The sequence below is a fragment of the Penicillium mononematosum genome (genome assembly GCF_028829835.1).
Source record: "Penicillium mononematosum strain IBT 11891 chromosome Unknown utg000002l:1.0-8112719.0:1.0-8118358.0, whole genome shotgun sequence".
NCBI classification, from domain to species: Eukaryota; Fungi; Ascomycota; class Eurotiomycetes; order Eurotiales; family Aspergillaceae; genus Penicillium; species Penicillium mononematosum.
Window position 1 is genome coordinate 5,442,029 of NW_026643272.1, and position 17,211 is coordinate 5,459,239.

The window sequence follows — 17,211 nt, forward strand, 5'->3', positions numbered from 1 at the left end:
CCAACTGAGGTGAACGGAGAATGGAAGTAACAAAGACAATTAGATATAAGCCTGCGGTGTTGGTGTTAGATCAATGCGAAGATAGAATTCCGGTGGGAACGGAACGAGAAAAGGTTTAGACTTGCCTAGGAAGAAGAACTGAGCCCAAAAGAACACCACTCCAAAGAATGGGTAGTTCAGGGTGACTCGGTTCAAGAATGTGCTCACGACACTGGGCGTGCAAACTTGCTGCGCAGCAGGATTCTTTGCCAACTCCGAGCATGGCTTGATAAGTTCTTTGCTGTTTGAGCAATCTGGCTTTCCGGTGAAAGCTCCCGGGGCACGATCACAGAATGTCTGTGGGCCGAATGTGGCATACTGGGGGGCGACTACCATCGAAATGGAATAATTGAGTGCTAAAATGATCAGCATCAACATGGCGGTGGCTAGGAGTAGAGCCTGGGGAGATGTATGGCCATGTCTGATTTGGAAAATCCTAATCCATAGGAAGCGGATTCCGACCACAGCAATTCCAACCACAGAACTGCAGAAAAACAGCAATACAAGCGCGGTAAATATACCGTAGTCAATGGGGAAAAACCTGGCGGATTTAACAAGCGCCCAGTTGACGGGGTTAAAGATGTTGACATGTGCGAGGATATATCCACAACGGTGCTTGCAAATCGAGTTCTTTGCTTTGTCGATTGCCGTTAAGAGCATCGATACCCACGTGAGAAAAGCAATGAATAGCAGCAAGATACCTCCCAGGAGCTTGAAGGGACGAAACGCTGCCCCGAGTTTGTACCATGCCCTTATCAACCAGCTGCGGCCTCCGCCTTGGGATTCTTCGGCTAGACGTTGGCGCCGGATCAGGGTCCTCTCTTCCCGCACCAGTGTATCTAGTTCTCGGCGGTCCTTGGAGGACAGAAGCTCGGGATCCCCGGCACATCGTCCCTCAAGCTGCCGTTGCCGCTCTTGGTTTATGTCAAGTTGTTGGGTAGTGCTCGCTCGCAAGGTAGCACTAGAGATTGATGGTGCAGTCTTCATCAAGCTGATTGGCAGAAGGGCCAGTCCCACGGATGTGTATACGACATAAAGACAGAGCCCAATTGTCATCAACAGACCAAGAGCGAATGTGAGAGCACGCTCGCCATCTTTTCAGAGTCATATCAGCTTCACAGTTCTGCCCAATGCCAGAATACTCGAATACTTACGGTTTTCAGTCAGTAAGCGCTTGAAGTAATCCAGATCCATGTCATTCTTTCCCCGTGACACTGGGACGAAGAAACCAACTAGGAACAAGATCAGGACGACTGCAACGAACGAGAGCGTGTATTTAAGAGCACCCCAAATCCGTTGGCCCAGAGTTTGGTTCCCCTCCTCGGTCGCGACCTCGTCATATTCCTCATACCAGAAATATGTGAACGGAATGACCAGAAGACAGAGTAAAGCATCCAAGGAGTAGAGAAAATAGTAGATGATGGTCAAGGAATAAGTGATTCTGTCCACCACATCCTGCGTTGCCCAGTCCTTTCGCTGGCCTAATTTGGACGACGTAGTCGATGACACTAAAGCGACATCGACAGGCAGCAAGAGCACTGTTGCGAGAAGACTAGTAATAGAGATGATGCAAGCCAGGGTGACTGAAGGGGATCGGTCGCGGGGGGTTTGGTAGACATAGATAAACACTGACGCCACTGCCAGTAGAATAGCTACCACCACCCCATACACAGCCCAGATGAGGGAAGTCTGAAGGAGTGCCATATTGAAGGATAGTAGTTCACACTTTGCACATTGGTTATGAGGTTTGCATCAACACCCTTAGCAAAATCCTGAAGGAATGCCAGGAATGAGACGTACAATAATATCAAATCAAGATTTCCCACCCGAAGCTGGCGATCGCCTGTGTCGTCATTGGTTATTCGACGCTAAACCAATTTGAGGTCTTTACAGCAAATGGCGGTAAGATTTATCAGGCAGAATATGTTGACCGCTTGATTCTGCCAGACCAGTCAGCTGACCCGCTCCCATCTCCGCTTTGTTTCCGCTTCAAAGGAGCTACAAACTTGAACTACACTAAGGTAGAGATCAATCTTGATCTTGCTCTTGATCGCCTCTCGTTTTTGTATTAAAGCTTTTATTTGCGTCATCTCTCTTTTTGCTGACAAGGCTTCACATTCTCGGTTTTCCGCTCCTAGGTTTGCAATTGCAATGCGCATCTCAGGCCATATCAAAAACACAATTTAGCTCATTGGCGGTTTTCTAGCGGTATCAAGCCTTTTACGAGCTTTGACGGCGGACAAAATATTCAAATGCAGTGTTACACAGAGCTATTACCCCCAACGGGGGTCACCCATGCTTTGGCAGTTCCTTTCATCTCAGCAACCGCCAGCAATTTGGTTGTTGTCAGAACCTCTCTATTGCAGGTCTTCTCTCTTGTTAAGATCGTCTCCTCTCAACCACAGAAGGAAGTTCCAGAGCCTCTTTCTTCGCAATCCTCTCAGCCAGAAACGAAATTAGTACTGGAAAAAGAATACCCACTGTCAGGAACCGTGACTGATTTAAGCCGCGTGAAAATCTTGAACACGAAGAGTGGCGGAGAAGCCATATTGATAGCAGTCCGCAATGCCAAGCTTAGCTTGATTGAGTGGGACCCTGAGCGTCGTGGGATATCAACAATTTCCATCCATTACTATGAGCGGGATGATCTGACTCGCAGCCCCTGGGTCCCTGATCTGAGCCGGTGTGGGAGCATTTTGAGCGTTGACCCAAGCAGTAGATGCGCGGTGTACAACTTCGGAATTCGCAACCTTGCGATTTTGCCCTTTCATCAGGCGGGTGATGATTTGGTGATGGATGACTACGATTCGGAACTTGACGGAGAACGCCCAAATCAGAACTCTAGTGGAGGAGCACAGATCGAGAAGAGAAAAGAAGAACCAGAGCACCAAACGCCCTACTCCTCGTCTTTTGTCCTGCCATTGACTGCCTTGGATCCTTCATTGCTACACCCAATAAGTCTTGCGTTCCTATATGAATACAGGGAGCCGACATTTGGAATTTTATATTCCCAAGTCGCAACCTCTACTGCCCTTCTTCATGAAAGAAAGGACGTTGTATTCTACGCCGTGTTTACGCTGGACCTTGAGCAGCGAGCTTCTACCACCCTTCTTTCGGTATCTCGTCTTCCTAGTGATCTGTTCAAGGTCGTGGCACTCCCACTTCCAGTAGGAGGTGCCTTGCTTCTTGGTTCAAATGAAATTGTTCATGTGGACCAAGCCGGTAAAACCAATGCGGTGGGAGTCAACGAATTTTCAAGGCAGGTTTCTTCATTTTCAATGACCGACCAATCGGACTTGGCGTTCCGCCTCGAAGGTTGCGTGGTTGAGCGACTGGGTGGTGATAGCGGCGACCTACTCCTGGCACTTGCATCCGGCGACATGGCATTGATCAAATTCAAACTTGATGGTCGGTCTGTCTCCGGCATCACTGTTCACTTTCTTCCAGCGTATGCAGGTGGAGATATCTTGAAGTCGGCCGCCTCATGCTCCACTTGTCTCGGGGATGGAAACGTTTTCATCGGCAGCGAAGACGCCGACTCGGTGCTCCTGAGAGTGGTCGCATTCATCCGCCTCTACTAGAAAAGCACGGCTTGAGTCAAAACAGACAGCTGATGGTCTTGATGATCTTTCGGATGAGGATGACCAGATGGAGGATGACGACCTTTATTCCTCGGCGCCTGGGCCGATACAAGTCGACAATCGCATGGGAACCGACAGTTCAACCCCCGAATTTTATAACTTTCGGCTAAATGACCAACTTTCTAGCATTGGCCCACTGAGGGACATCACTTTGGGCAAAGCTTTCTCGAATACCAATCGAAAAAGCCAAGCTACAACAGGAACTGTTGCTGCAGAATTGGAGTTGGTGGCATCTCAAGGATCAGACAGAGGCGGTGGCTTGGTAGTCATCAAGCGCGAAATTGATCCTTTGACTACCATGTCTCTGAAAGTCGATGATGCGGATGCTGTTTGGTCAGCTAGCGTTACAAAAAAGGAGAGGGGCTTCCAGCACAGACAACCCGTCTTGTCAATATGTGGTTATCTCTCGGTCTACGGATTCGGAGCAGGAGGTGAACGAGGTCTTCGTCGTGGAAGAACAAAGCTTGAAGCCTTTTAAGGCACCGGAGTTCAACCCAAACGAAGATTGCACGGTTGATATTGGATCTTTGGCGGGCAATACTCGTCTAGTTCAGGTTTTGCGGAATGAAGTCAGAAGCTATGACATAGGTACATTCTACTCCAGCGTGCTAGAAAGCATTGCATACGCTAATGTTGAACCTCTGCAGACCTCGGACTGTCACAAATTTATCCCGTTTGGGATGAAGACACCAGTGATGAACGCGTGGCTGCGAGCGCAAGCTTTATAGATCCTTATCTTGTGATTATTCGGGATGATTCATCAGTATTGCTCCTACAGGCAGATGAAAGTGGTGATCTCGATGAAGTGTCGCTTTCGAGTGAGATTAGCTCGTCACGATGGCGCTCCGGATGCCTTTATCACGATAATTCACAGTCATTCAGCATTGCAAGCTCATCGTCGAAGGACTCTTCAGAAGATGAGGTGCTTCTATTCCTGTTGAATCTGGAGTATACGTTATCGGTAGGTTGTCGCGAAAAGAATACTCAAAGCACTGGTTCTGATTTACAATACAGATCTTCCGACTTTCTGGCATGAAGTTGATCGCGATCATTGAAGGCGTCGACTGCTTACCACCCGTATTGTCGACCGAGCCGCCCAAACGATCTAATACTCGCGAAACCCTGACAGAATTCGTTGTTGCCAATCTTGGTGATAGTTCTGGTCTTTCACCTTATCTGATTGTAAGAAATCTTTGTCAGTCCGTGGCTTTTCTGGTATCTAACTCAACCATTCTAGGTTCGAACCGAAAATGACGATCTCGTGTTCTACAAACCAAGCCTAATCCCGGCAAATGATGGCCATGGGTCGTCTCGCTTGCAATTATTCCGAGAGTCAAATCATGTTCTACCAAAAAGTCCTTCAGGGGAGGCATCATCTCAAATACAGAAGCAACAGCGGTTGAGGCCGCTGAGGATCCTTCCTAATATCTCAGGGTTTAGCACCATATTTATGCCGGGAGCTTCATCAAGCTTTGTCTTTAGGACAGCAAAGAGCTCGCCGCACATCATTCGTCTTAGAGGAGGCTTTACACGTTGGCTAAGTTCATTTGACTCGGCCGATACTGGGTGTGACAATGGCTTCATTTACGTTGATTCTCAGGTGAGACTCTTCATCCACAGTTGTGACGCGATCTACATTTACTAATTCTCTCTTTGTAGAGCTGTGTCCGGGCTTGTCAACTACCTTCCCAAACTCAATTTGACTACCCGTGGACGGTGCGTAAAGTTCCAATTGAAGAGCAAGTCGATTTCTTGGCCTACTCTACGTCTTCTGAGACATATGTTCTCGGCACAAGCCGCGAAGGAGACTTCAAGTTGCCGGAGGGTGATGACCTGCACCCTGAGTGGCGGAATGAAGGTTCGTGATTGCTTTAAGCGTTTCCCATCGTGCTGTGCTAATTTATATCAAGAGCTATCATTCTGCCCGAAAATACCCGAAAGCAGCATCAAGGTCGTCAGTCCCAAGACATGGACCATCATTGACAGGTAGAACTCCAACAAAGCTCGAGGCATGATGAGCCCGAATACTGATATTTATAGTTATCCTCTGGATCCCGATGAACAGGTGACAGCAGTGAAAAACGTGAACATTGAGGTTTCGGAGAATACGCACGAGCGGAGAGATCTAATCGTCGTCGGGACCGCCATTGCTAAAGGGGAAGATATGCCAGCTCGCGGGACGATCTATGTCTTTGATGTGATTAAAGTCGCTCCAGACCCCGAAAAGCCAGAGACAGGCCGCAAACTCAAGCTAATCGGCAAGGAGTCAGTGAAGGGTGCAGTGACGGCACTGTCTGGCATCGGTGGTCAAGGGTTCATAATCGTGGCCCAGGGACAAAAGTGCATGGTCCGAGGTCTCAAGGAAGACGGGAGCCTGCTTCCCGTTGCATTTATGGACATGCAATGCTACGTCAATGTCGCGAAAGAGCTCAAGGGCACTGGTATGGTTATCCTGGGAGACGCCGTGAAAGGACTCTGGTTCGCCGGCTACTCGGAGGAGCCATATAGAATGACACTCTTTGGCAAAGACCCCGAATACCTGGAGGTGGTGGCAGCGGACTTCCTCCCTGACGGGAATAAGCTGTATATGATAGTCGCTGACAGCGACTGCAACCTGCATGTCCTGCAATACGACCCCGAAGACCCCAAGTCCTCCAACGGCGATCGACTGCTCAGTCGAAGTAAATTCTACACTGGCAACTTCGCATCATCGGTAACTCTTCTGCCTCGAACGGCAGTTTCATCGGAGCGCACCGAATCATCCGAAGAAGGAATGGACCTGGATGAGACCTTCGCGAGACACCAGGTACTCATCGCTTCGCAAAACGGGTCTTTGGCGCTTGTGACGTCGGTTGCCGAGGAGTCATACCGTCGGCTATCCGCACTACAGTCTCAGCTGATCAACACCGTCGACCACCCTGCCGGTCTGAACCCGCGTGCTTTCCGGGCCATTGAAAGTGATGGCGCTGCGGGCCGGGGTATGGTTGATGGCAATCTATTGCGTCTATGGCTGAATATGGGCAAGCAGCGGCAGACTGAGATTGCGGGCCGGGTCGGTGCGACGGAATGGGAGATCAAGGCGGATCTGGAGACTATTGGCGGTGATGGACTCGGATATCTCTGATGCCGGAAACAGATGCCTTTTGCATTAGTTTGATGAAATTACAAAAGCGGACTCATTGAGTGAGCTTACTCTTTCAATTTAATTCTATTATACGTCTCCGGAAGATGAAAGACAAGTGGTCAACCCAAGATGGGATTATAATATATTGATGGCATGAGAACATGTATGAAGGTTCTCTCAGGCTCTGCAGCGAAGCCCCATCACGATCAAGTGAATAGCGTGATATCATGACACAATGGGATATAACTAAACCACAACCAAAAGGGCATGAAGGGAGAGAAACAAAAAGACCCCAGTGCCAATCCCAATCCAGTCCAACGTGGGTAATCCAAGTAAATCCAAGTAAATCCAAAATCAATCCAGACCCTAAATCAACCCCCCAAAACAAAAGAGAATAAAATCAAAACACCTCAGCACGCCGCATTCGCTATTTTCGCCTTGCACGATTCGAATTCACAGATAGGAACCAGATTGAAAACCATCCGCCCCGAGCTCCCCCTCCAAAACAAATGACGCAGCAATATCAGTAACACATTCGGCATGTCAGCACGGAATCAATCATGTTTTGGGGCTCTGTGTTTCCCCATAAAACACAAAGTCAAGTCTAAAAGAGCAGGTAAAAAAAGTCAAGAAACACCCCATCCTAGAGTGATAATGCAGATACGAGAAGGAAAAGACAAACAACACCCGGCACCATTGGCCCAATATCCCAGTACTGGGGAGTTTAGAACACATCTTCTGCCGCAAAGTACCGTTTGCTCCGGCCTCTAGAGGCCACGAATTTCATCTCCGGCATATTAGTGTGATGCACCACATGTGGTCGATAGACAGCGTCGACGGGGGCTTGCCAGTCATCCATGCCGAGAGGAAAGTACTCGTAGAGAAGATCAGTGCTTTCGTTCGGGAAGGGGAGCGAGGATGCGAATGACTGGGGCAAGTTGGCAGTCTCTAGCAATGGCATGGATGAAGCAACGCTCCGTGAGGGGGTCTGAGAGACAGCATGAGAGAGCTTGCGCATCTTAGAAGGCGGGGCAGATTGGTCGAGACCCAGCGATTGCTGATGTGGTAACTCGGCAGGAAAGGGGGACACCATCTTTGGTTCCAGGTGGAGGTTAGGGTCACCACCTTCTTCCTCGTCTAGCAACGACAAATTGATCGGTGCAGCGGCCGCTGTTGTAGAACTGACCCGGCGATGTGAGTCCGTCGCCTGGGAGAGTTGCTCCGGGCTGGAATGACGGAACATGGACTTTGGGGCATGAGGCATGACATTGTTTGATGTGGACTGCGGGATGGAGGTCCAATCCGGTGTCGCTTTGGTCTGCTGCATGATGCTCGGCGGGGGAACGGACGTGGTTTCAGGAGAGCTGCTCTGGGCCGCTGGTTTTGTCTTGGCTGGAGTCACGCTAGCACGACGCGGGACGGAGTCGCTTGTTGGCGTGCGGTTCATGGCAGAATTCGAGGAGTTGGCCTGGGCATTCTTTCGCGAAGCAGCAGCACTCCCGCTGAGAGAGGGAGATCTTTGCGCGACTGGAAGTTGCGTGGGCTGCGGCCACGAACGATGACGGGACCTGACTGCACCTCTGAGATGGGGATCTTTGCACCTGTGGATAAAGTCGCGACCACCTTGAGTCGGACGACAAAGTGTTGCTGTAGCTCCTTCCGACGCCCATTGTTGGCGGTCGCGACACGGAATTGCAAGCGTTTCCAAGCGATAGGGAAAGTTGCATAGTCCGAGTCCAGATCCTGGCCTGCCATGATGTCCAAGGGAATTGGGGGAGGTTCCTTCTCGATCTTAGCACCGGTGCTAGGGTTGTTCTCCTCGGGAGCCGGGCCAGAATTAGCTGCCGCCGCCGAGGGGGGTCTTCCACGGCACCGAGATGATCTTCACTGGGTTTCCTTCCACGGATTCTGTGGCTGATACGGTGAGTTCCTGGGCGAGGATGGGGATTCGGTCGCCTTGGTCGGTCATGATATAGCGCATTCCGCGGGGCAATGTTACCGAACCGGTGATTTGGAACAAATTTCGACGATAACACGTCAACTCGGCACCTTGTTGTGGCGGGGCATTTTCCGAAGGGGATGTTGTATAGGGGGACTCGGCGAGAAAGAACATCCCGTGCAACTGCGCCGACACCGATAAGGAGGTTCGGCGCATGGAATAGTCGAGGAGCGTGAAGTGATATACCGGTATCGAAAAGCTTAACAGCTTGTTGTTGTGGTCGATCGACGAATCCTGGGGTTGTTCCTGGGGCGCTGGGTCAAAGGGCGCCACCATCTCGCTGAAAGGGTCATCGTATGCAGAAGAGAAACGCCTCAGTTGATGTGACAGATTAGAAGGCGCAAAGTTGGCGAGATCCTCACTAACTTGGAATTAGCAAACCCATTTCACAGTCGAGCGGAGTGGATAATCCACCCCCTCTCGTCCCGCTTGGAGATCTAATCACCTAACAAAGGTCTCCGAATCGAAGTTGGAACGGTGATCCGGTAGATCCAGGCCAGACATCGCATTGAGATAGTCGGTGCTCTGCAAATTCCCAAGTGACAATGGACTGGCCAAGTATGGTGGCATCGCCATAGTATCGAAGCCCTCCATGGTAAGAGGTTATGCGATACGGGAGGCACACCCGTGGATGATGGGAGGAAGAGTTATAGAATTGCCTAATATATATAAGGACAGTGGAGAGAAAGAGGAGAGAGAGAAGTAAAATAAAGAGAAAGGGTAAGGGTAAGAGAAAGAGGTTGAAGAGAAGCCAATGAGTAGACAAGACCTGGGGAATGCTGCAACGGGAAAGATAGACTAAGGCGGGAGCGAAGGCGGAGAGGACATTTGAGACGGAAATGGAAAGGCCTAAATGTAAAGAGAATTAGAGTGTACCTAAACAATAAAAAGAAGAGCAAATCATCGAGGAGGAGAGAGAGAGAGAGAGAGGAATCTCGACCTTCTGCACTCAAACGATCAACGGATTCGGGGAATAGTGGAGCCGCGGTTTTTGCGGAGAACGAACGCAGCGCTGAGTCATCCTTTTCTTTTTTATAGAAAACAAGTTTTATGTTTTTTTTATGTTTTTGGTTTATATTTTTCATGTCTAATATTTTTGAAAATATTTTTTAACGTTTAATGTTAAATTACATTTTATTGATCTCTTTTTAATTTTTAATTTTTTTTTTTTTTTGGGGTCCCGAGTAGTACGGAGTATCTCAGACAATCATATCCAATAACAATTAACATGCAAATCCCTCAGCACCGATGGGGTAAGACTTGATCGCCGGCTCTCGGCAATCATCTCTCGCTGGGCCCTGAAGATCAAGTTAATATTGTTATATGGATAATTCCCAATATAGCATTCTATACGGAGTATATGCTCTGATACTACAAGTAGTCTGTATACATATTGTATAATCTCAAATTAAATTCACTTTAACGATGCATACCCACCTGCCTATTAAGGTACAACTGCTTCGGGTCGACCCTCCTGAAAACGCCACAAATATAATAATATTATTATTAATAAATGTTAAGAGTATTGAGGAGTTATCAATGCACCTTGTGTCTCTGTAGGTCTGAATGAATATATATATATATATATATATCTCTATCTATCTATAGCTGCCCAGGTGTTCCAATATTCCAACTAAAGCAATTTACCTATTAATTGCATCTACATAATTCCGTTCTCACATCTCGACAATGCAATCACATTCGTCTCGAGGATGATCATCGTCGGCCGTCTGACATGCAGCTGGAGGGGCCAACCCACATCCAATCAGAATATGGTATTGGACCAGAAAGCGGTTGCCCCGTACTTCGCTGGACCCTGTACTTTCGCTATTAACGCCCCACTGGAAACGGCAATACTAATAATCTGCAATCTGCAATGTTATCATGCATGTAATATTTTGTGAGGATTTGGATAAGTACCTCGGTAGCCTTGAAGTTGAGCTGGTTGTTCTCGGACCCGGCGATGTCCGTAGATCTGCTACAAATTAAAGTTCATCATTCATATAAATTTGTACGGAGTAGAAGTATAAGTATGTTGGAGTTAGTTCTTTATATACGGTACATGTGCACTTTATTTCTTCGTAACCTTGGAAATCCCTCTAGATTTCATAAAATACAAACAAAATCCGTTGTGGAAGGAGATACAGCCTGGTCCAGGGGGTTGTCAGACAGTAAGAGAATGGTCTACGGGTAGATTGAGTGGCGAGGGAGTAAAAGAGAAGCTTCCTCTTTTTCGCATGTGAATCAAAAGAGTCTGTGCATTTACCCGATTTGATTATCTCTTTCACTTTTTTTTTCCTTTTTTTTTCCCTTTTCAAATTCTTCTTCCGGCGCGTTTCTTGATGCAGCCTACAAATTATACCAAGGTTCTGACCACGGGAGCCACCCACGGTTGGACATGGCGCCAGTTCCAAGGTTTCAAGGTTCCAAAGGGAACATTGAACCTTTGGAAGCTTCCCGAGGTCCAGCCCTGGAGACATCGCTTTCAACGCCGGATCTAGCCTTTGGGTTTGGAAGATCCCGAAAAGCTTCATATATATCGAGTAGTATATAGTATATATTCTAGGTAGTACATCCACTCAGCATGTACCTGCAACATTCCTGGGATCGTAGATCAAGAATGTAGACCTCCCAGTTTAGCTGCCAAAATAAAAAAATAAAAAATAAAAAAAGAAGCTCCGCTTGTACAACTGAGGGATTTTTAACGCAAACAGAAAACTAAATTGGTTCGAAACTCTGAACCAATAAACTTATTGGCCCGGGTCAAAGTTAGGCCCCGAGGCCCGAGAAGCCCGTTTGGGGGTTCGATTCTTTGATTCTACAACATATATAGAAAACACGGTGAAACGAGAGAATAGTCTTCTTTATATACTAACTCCTTCCACATTTCCGAAATAAGACGAAATACTCCATAACACAATCCCTTTTCATTTTTCTCTTTTCGACCGAAAAAAGCGGCTTGGCTTTTGCCCTCCGGCGCCAGAGCGGAGCTCCGTTCTACAGGGAATTCCCACAGTTCCCACAATTCCCCCATAAAACCCTGAAGTTAAGATGTGCATTGTCCGTAATAAATCTAGTCTAGCCTTCGTGATCCAACGGACCTCCGGTCCAGTAAGATCTCGGCTTTAATTGTGGTGCCTTCTGGAAGTTAAAAAGGGAATTACCTAGGTACGGAGAATGGAATTAATATCAATTCCTCCAGGCTTAATTAATCTTGGAACTTGCGATTACTCCGTACCAAGTATACATAACGGGGGGCTTGTCTTTTCGATGTACGTGTGTAGATGTATTTTGACACCCTGGGCTATGTATAGATCTATAGACCTATTTATTGGCTGAATGTTGCAACTAGAGCAAATCTGGCGTATCTAGCGTTGCTATTACCACTATATATTTAGTTATTCAATTTAATCAACATTACTTTAGAAACAAACGATAGTTAGATAAAGGGTGCTTACCATTGCGCCAGCCAAGCTTCCAGGTTCACTATTTGGAAACCACCACATTTGATGAAATGAGCCAATTCCCACTACCCAAATCTCCATGTTCGTCCATTCGCTTCTATGAAGTTTAAGATCAGTAGGAGGCATTTGCACAGCCAGAAGGCTTCAGAATGAAGTCGATGGTTATGCTTCAATTTACAGTACACGGTATGGAGGTACATGTAAACAGCGTTCTATAATATGTGTATCTCTGATAGTAAGGAGCCCGGCGACCAATAAAAGTATTGATTTATAGGACTTTCTGTCCTACCCCAAAGACTCAAAAGACTCAAATAATAGAAAATACCTTGTGTGGGAAAAGAAACTCGGAAGCAACCCGTTACTGGATCGCGTGAAACAAAAGAAAATGGGCCAGATCCAATTGAGTATATATAAAAAAGAAAAAGAAAGATATATAGAGAAAAGATAAAATAAATGCCAAACCCAATGCGATATGGATATCATAAGACGCGAAGAAACCAGAACCGAAAATAGTAGAAAGGAAATGGAAAAGCTGAGAGTCGAATCAAGTCTGATATCTTCTACTACGCATGCATCATCGTCCATGTAGCTGCGTCACAGTTCACTTCCTCGAAGCTGTGTAGCATAGTGAAGCCCATCGTGGAGAGATGGTCGAAGTTGCCGTCGCCGTCGACCTATGTTTGGTTAGAGAAATAATTGTAGAAAAGGAACAAGCGAACATACACAATCCATAACCACAGCATCGGCACTTAACTTCCGGATCTGCTTGATAGCTAGCAGGATAAGGCCCTGCATAACCGCAGAGTAATCTTCACCGCAAGGGGAAATGACCGGAGATGAAATGCCTCCGACAGAAGCCTGCGTGGCGCGCAGCACGGGCATGTGCTCTGCCAAGGCAGATCGCTCATTGTAAATCACGACACTCCCGAGTATGACCCCGTCGGAGGGCCGCTTGGCCCGAATGATCCCACAATCAGGCGCACCGCCCAGAGCCATGCGGTATATGTCGGCCACGCCTTGCCGCGCATATGTTCTAATGTGATCGAGGATCGCCGGCGCAAAATCCCAGCCATACACGAGGTCGTATGAGACCTCGGCACTCTGCAGCGTCGCAGTGAGACCTTCGGGCGGCACCCATGTCGACAGGTTGCGCAGGATCACGCTGCACACTGGTCGGGAAAGCGCGGTGTTCCACCCCATATTCGCGAACCATTGCCGCAGCCGCTTACGCTCAACAGGGTTGACGGTCGGGATGCCAAGGTAGATCCCTGGTAATCGGGATCCTAACTGGAAGCGTCTCATCCCGCTCCGCTGAAGTAGAGTCCGAATCGCGCGGCTGTGGAGTGAATGTCCGATTGATAGTTTCCTTCGAGAAGGGTCCACGATCAGACAGGCAAGCACGCCGGTGCCTGTTGATCGAAAGAAGTAGGTCGCGCAGAACCCATAGAGGGCATGTGTGCCACTGTTCCGGACAACAAAATGGGCTTCGTCGATATCCTCCTTTCGTAGCAAGAAGCTGCTACTGGTAGCTCCAAGAAGTTCCGACGGCTGGCCCGGTGCACAGTCGGCACGGACGGTATCGAGCAGAGCATCCAAGGCGAAAGAGTCGCGATCCTCGTTCCAATTTTCGACAAGCCAGTGCTGTCGAGACTGGTGGATCTTCTGCGTTCGACCAATGGAGCCGGGAAGGGCCGCTGAGGGTGTCAAGTCGCCATACAAGACCTTGACCAATGCTTGGAGGGCTGTTTCGGTGAAGTCATACGTGCATATATAAGTACCAATTGAGGAATCCATGGCAAAATCATATGGCGAGCTAACTGCCACCACAATTAATGGCCTCTCGCGGCGTTCACCAGATGAGTTATACTGTGATTGACAGACCATGGAGACATGTTTCGAGAACCCTTGCTGATATAGATTGCGATTTGCATCTGCCGTGACAACGACTACAGCACTCGCTCTTTGAATGAGGTCTTCGTGGATGGGACGCACACCATTGGAAGTGTAGGAGGTGTGCAGCACGCGCCCGTTCCTCTGCCGGGACAGTGATCGTCCAAGTTCTTTGAAGACACCCTCTCCACTCAGAACCGACGAGGTTCGTTCCGAAGATAATGGATCCAGTGACCCATGCGCAGACTCTGCGACCGAAAGAGAAACTGCTGATGTTGGGAGTGGCTTGACTAGCGGAGTCAGAAGCAAAAGTTCTTCGTCTGCCTCGATGACATTAGACAACGGAAGTAAATTATTCTTATCTCTTATCACTGTGATGGAAGAATTGTAGGCTCGGGTGGAAAGGTTGGTATGCGAGGGTTGCATCTGTGTAAGTGAAGAAAGCCCCGGAGGGTTCAGTGCCTGTTCCCACGAAGTACACCGTGCCTTCAAATCCAAAACGCGGCGCAACGATTGTTCAATTCGCTGACGGCCGATGATACCGTTCTCCACGCCGAGTTTCAAGCCGTTGATAGCTTCTTGTTGGACCGGGAATGAACGGCATAAAAGGATGACATCGCAGCCGGCGTTCTTCGCCATTACCGTGCCACCTCCTACTCCAATGTTATGTGTGAGCGCCTCCATCTCCAAGCATTCGGAAACGACCACCCCTTGAAATTGGAGATCTTTTCTCAACAGCTCATCAACCACCTGATCACTCAGACAGGCGTGCATCACGTTCATGCCAGCTGATGATAATGAGACACCTCCCACCATCATGGCATCTAGGCCCTGAATTATAGCGTTGCGAAAGGGTACAAGTGCGCTGAGACTGAGTTGTTCCAGGGATTCCGTAATAATTGGGACATCCGTCTGGGAACCGAGAAATTCCAAGTTACCATAAGATGGGAAGTGTTTCCCACAGGTCACTAAACCTGCTTCTTGATACCCCTTCATGAACTGGACTCCATATCGAGATGCCTCTTGGGGATCATCGCCGGCGGTACGAACGCCTAATGGTTGGTTTCGCACATTGGTCAAAACATCCAAAACGGGCCCTAAGATCCAATTGACCCCAACGGCCTTGAGTTCCTGTGCTGTCGCGACAGCCACCTCGTGGGCTAAAGATTTGGATCCAGTGGCTGCAATGCCCATGGTACTAGGAAATTGGCGAATATATATTTCATCGTATAAACTGTTGACACCACCATTCTCCTGGTCCATGGCAATTAGTAACGGAACGGGATGGCCTGCATCACGCGCAATGGTCTGTAATTCCAAGACCAATCTGGTTGCATCCTCGGCCGCTATAAATGCGTCAGTGACTGTCCAAGATGCTCGTGATGAAGGGCCATTTTAAAAGATACATTTCAGATTTTTTGCAGATAGCAGCACCGCACCCAAGTGGTAATTCTCAATAAGTGATCGAATCTGTGGGTTGACCGAAGTTCCATCAAAGCCCATCATAAAGAGCTGACCCATCTGCCTATGTCATGTCAGCGTACCCGAGGTGTCATATTTCCTAAAATGGAAATAGTCTAAATAACCCTCATCCCCAGATTGACAGTTAGGTTCCACAGTGAAGGGAGATAGCCCGACAGGCAGATTTTTGGGGGGGGGGGGAGGCGAGGATTAACGCCGATAGGGGATGAGTCAAGCGAAACAAGAGATTGACCTACCTATCAGGTCCTCCCAGCCCGGGGGCAGCATATCCTCTTTCCGGGCCATCGCCCGAGGAGGAATGCCTGCAGCGGCCCAGAGAGGTAGGATGCGGAGGGTGAAATGTCGGGAGATCTAAGGTGTGGACACCGCAAACGTCTGACAAGTAAGGAATATGAAGCCAGTGCACGCGTAGTCAGGTGACAGGGGGGGGGTTAAAGGGTTGCAGGAGTCAAAAAATCGGACCTCGGGAGCTTTGTCTTTCTGCCCCAGAGCCGCAAATGTCGGGGAAGAATTGGGACTAGAGAGATAAGGAGATAGGGGAGGAGACTCCGCTGTTAGGGTCACGGGATCTTGGCATATTCTACATTTTATGTACATAGTTATATGTAGTTATGTAGTTATGTATCATTAATTCAGAAAATAAATAAGTACATAATCTCCGCACACAATGTATACTGTTTCTATAAGATACATCTACATCGGAGATTATTGAGAAGATCATAATATATATGTATCCATGGACACCCAAAATGGACTGTCACGTGATCTGTATGTAACTGTAATCCGGATCGAATTCTCAGTCACGTGCCCCATCAATACCAATACCATACCCGGCTACGACGTTACAAGCTACAACGTCCAGGGTTGCACTGGGCCATATGTTCTCCAGCTTTTTACCGACATCACCGGATGCAACTCCTACACTTCTCAAATGGAACCTTCAGACCACCATGTGTATGATGGAGCTCCATAAATCCAATCAGAATGCCTGTTTCCTTTTTTTTTTCCGTCATCGCACTCTTGGCTTAAATTGTTTGGCCACATGGAATACATCCGAGTGGACCTTGAGACCTTGATAGAAACCGTGGAATTGCCCAAATGAAGTCAATGGCTATCTCAGTGGACTCTTCTTTGTCCAAGATGCAGTAACCCGTAGACGTCAATCCGGACAGACCCCCTAAAGGCCCCAGTCATAGAGGGGGAGGCAACCATCTAGCACGTGTCTATCTATACGACGTTCTTTTTTTGTCACTGTCGTACACTCCACCAAGACTGTAACCCATATGGTCCCTTGTACCTTATCGAATGTTCTCTTTTCTTTTAGATATCAGCTTTCTTCTTCCCTTTCTTATTTTCCCATACTTCTTGGCCCTGTCTCCAACTTCCAAAGACTCGTGACGTAATTATGTGCGTGACAATCTTCTATATCTTCTATATATCGCATTCTGGCATACTAATCTATTGGCTTCTCAATATAGGCGTGTCATTATCAGAGAAGATCCTCGTGAGGTGTCTGTGTATATTGCAGACTACATTATCAGTAAGCTGAAACACACATCCTCGATGCGCTGA

The 17,211-nt window shown here is 48.1% G+C and overlaps 5 protein-coding genes across 5 annotated transcripts; 2 read left to right on the forward strand and 3 right to left on the reverse strand.

Moving 5' to 3' along the window:
* Nucleotides 1–39: 39 nt before the first annotated feature.
* On the reverse strand, nt 40–1,743 carry N7519_003854 (uncharacterized protein; the record flags this gene model as incomplete). The annotated part of the gene is made up of 2 exons (XM_057290630.1): nt 40–1,133; nt 1,194–1,743. 2 exons carry the CDS (start codon nt 1,741–1,743, stop codon nt 40–42), a joined length of 1,644 nt encoding a protein of 547 aa, XP_057151832.1.
* Nucleotides 1,744–2,226: 483 nt separating this feature from the next.
* Nucleotides 2,227–6,804, forward strand: N7519_003855 (cleavage/polyadenylation factor CFT1; the record flags this gene model as incomplete). The annotated part of the gene is given in 9 exon segments (XM_057290631.1): nt 2,227–3,581; nt 3,595–4,013; nt 4,036–4,268; nt 4,328–4,641; nt 4,695–4,862; nt 4,918–5,280; nt 5,340–5,538; nt 5,591–5,666; nt 5,721–6,804. 9 exon segments carry the CDS (start codon nt 2,292–2,294, stop codon nt 6,802–6,804), a joined length of 4,146 nt encoding a protein of 1,381 aa, XP_057151833.1. The 5' UTR covers nt 2,227–2,291.
* Nucleotides 6,805–7,528: 724 nt separating this feature from the next.
* Nucleotides 7,529–9,397, reverse strand: N7519_003856 (NDT80/PhoG-like DNA-binding family protein; the record flags this gene model as incomplete). Its single annotated transcript, XM_057290632.1, has 4 exons — nt 7,529–8,331; nt 8,358–8,622; nt 8,678–9,164; nt 9,249–9,397. The coding sequence occupies 4 exons, from the start codon at nt 9,395–9,397 to the stop codon at nt 7,529–7,531; spliced, it is 1,704 nt and encodes a 567-aa protein (XP_057151834.1).
* Nucleotides 9,398–12,830: 3,433 nt separating this feature from the next.
* N7519_003857 (putative beta-N-acetylglucosaminidase) lies at nt 12,831–15,678 on the reverse strand (the record flags this gene model as incomplete). The annotated part of the gene is made up of 3 exons (XM_057290633.1): nt 12,831–12,941; nt 12,991–15,503; nt 15,564–15,678. 3 exons carry the CDS (start codon nt 15,676–15,678, stop codon nt 12,831–12,833), a joined length of 2,739 nt encoding a protein of 912 aa, XP_057151835.1.
* Nucleotides 15,679–16,922: 1,244 nt separating this feature from the next.
* Nucleotides 16,923–17,211, forward strand: N7519_003858 (uncharacterized protein; the record flags this gene model as incomplete). Its single annotated transcript, XM_057290634.1, has 2 exons — nt 16,923–17,038; nt 17,118–17,211. 2 exons carry the CDS (start codon nt 16,923–16,925, stop codon nt 17,209–17,211), a joined length of 210 nt encoding a protein of 69 aa, XP_057151836.1.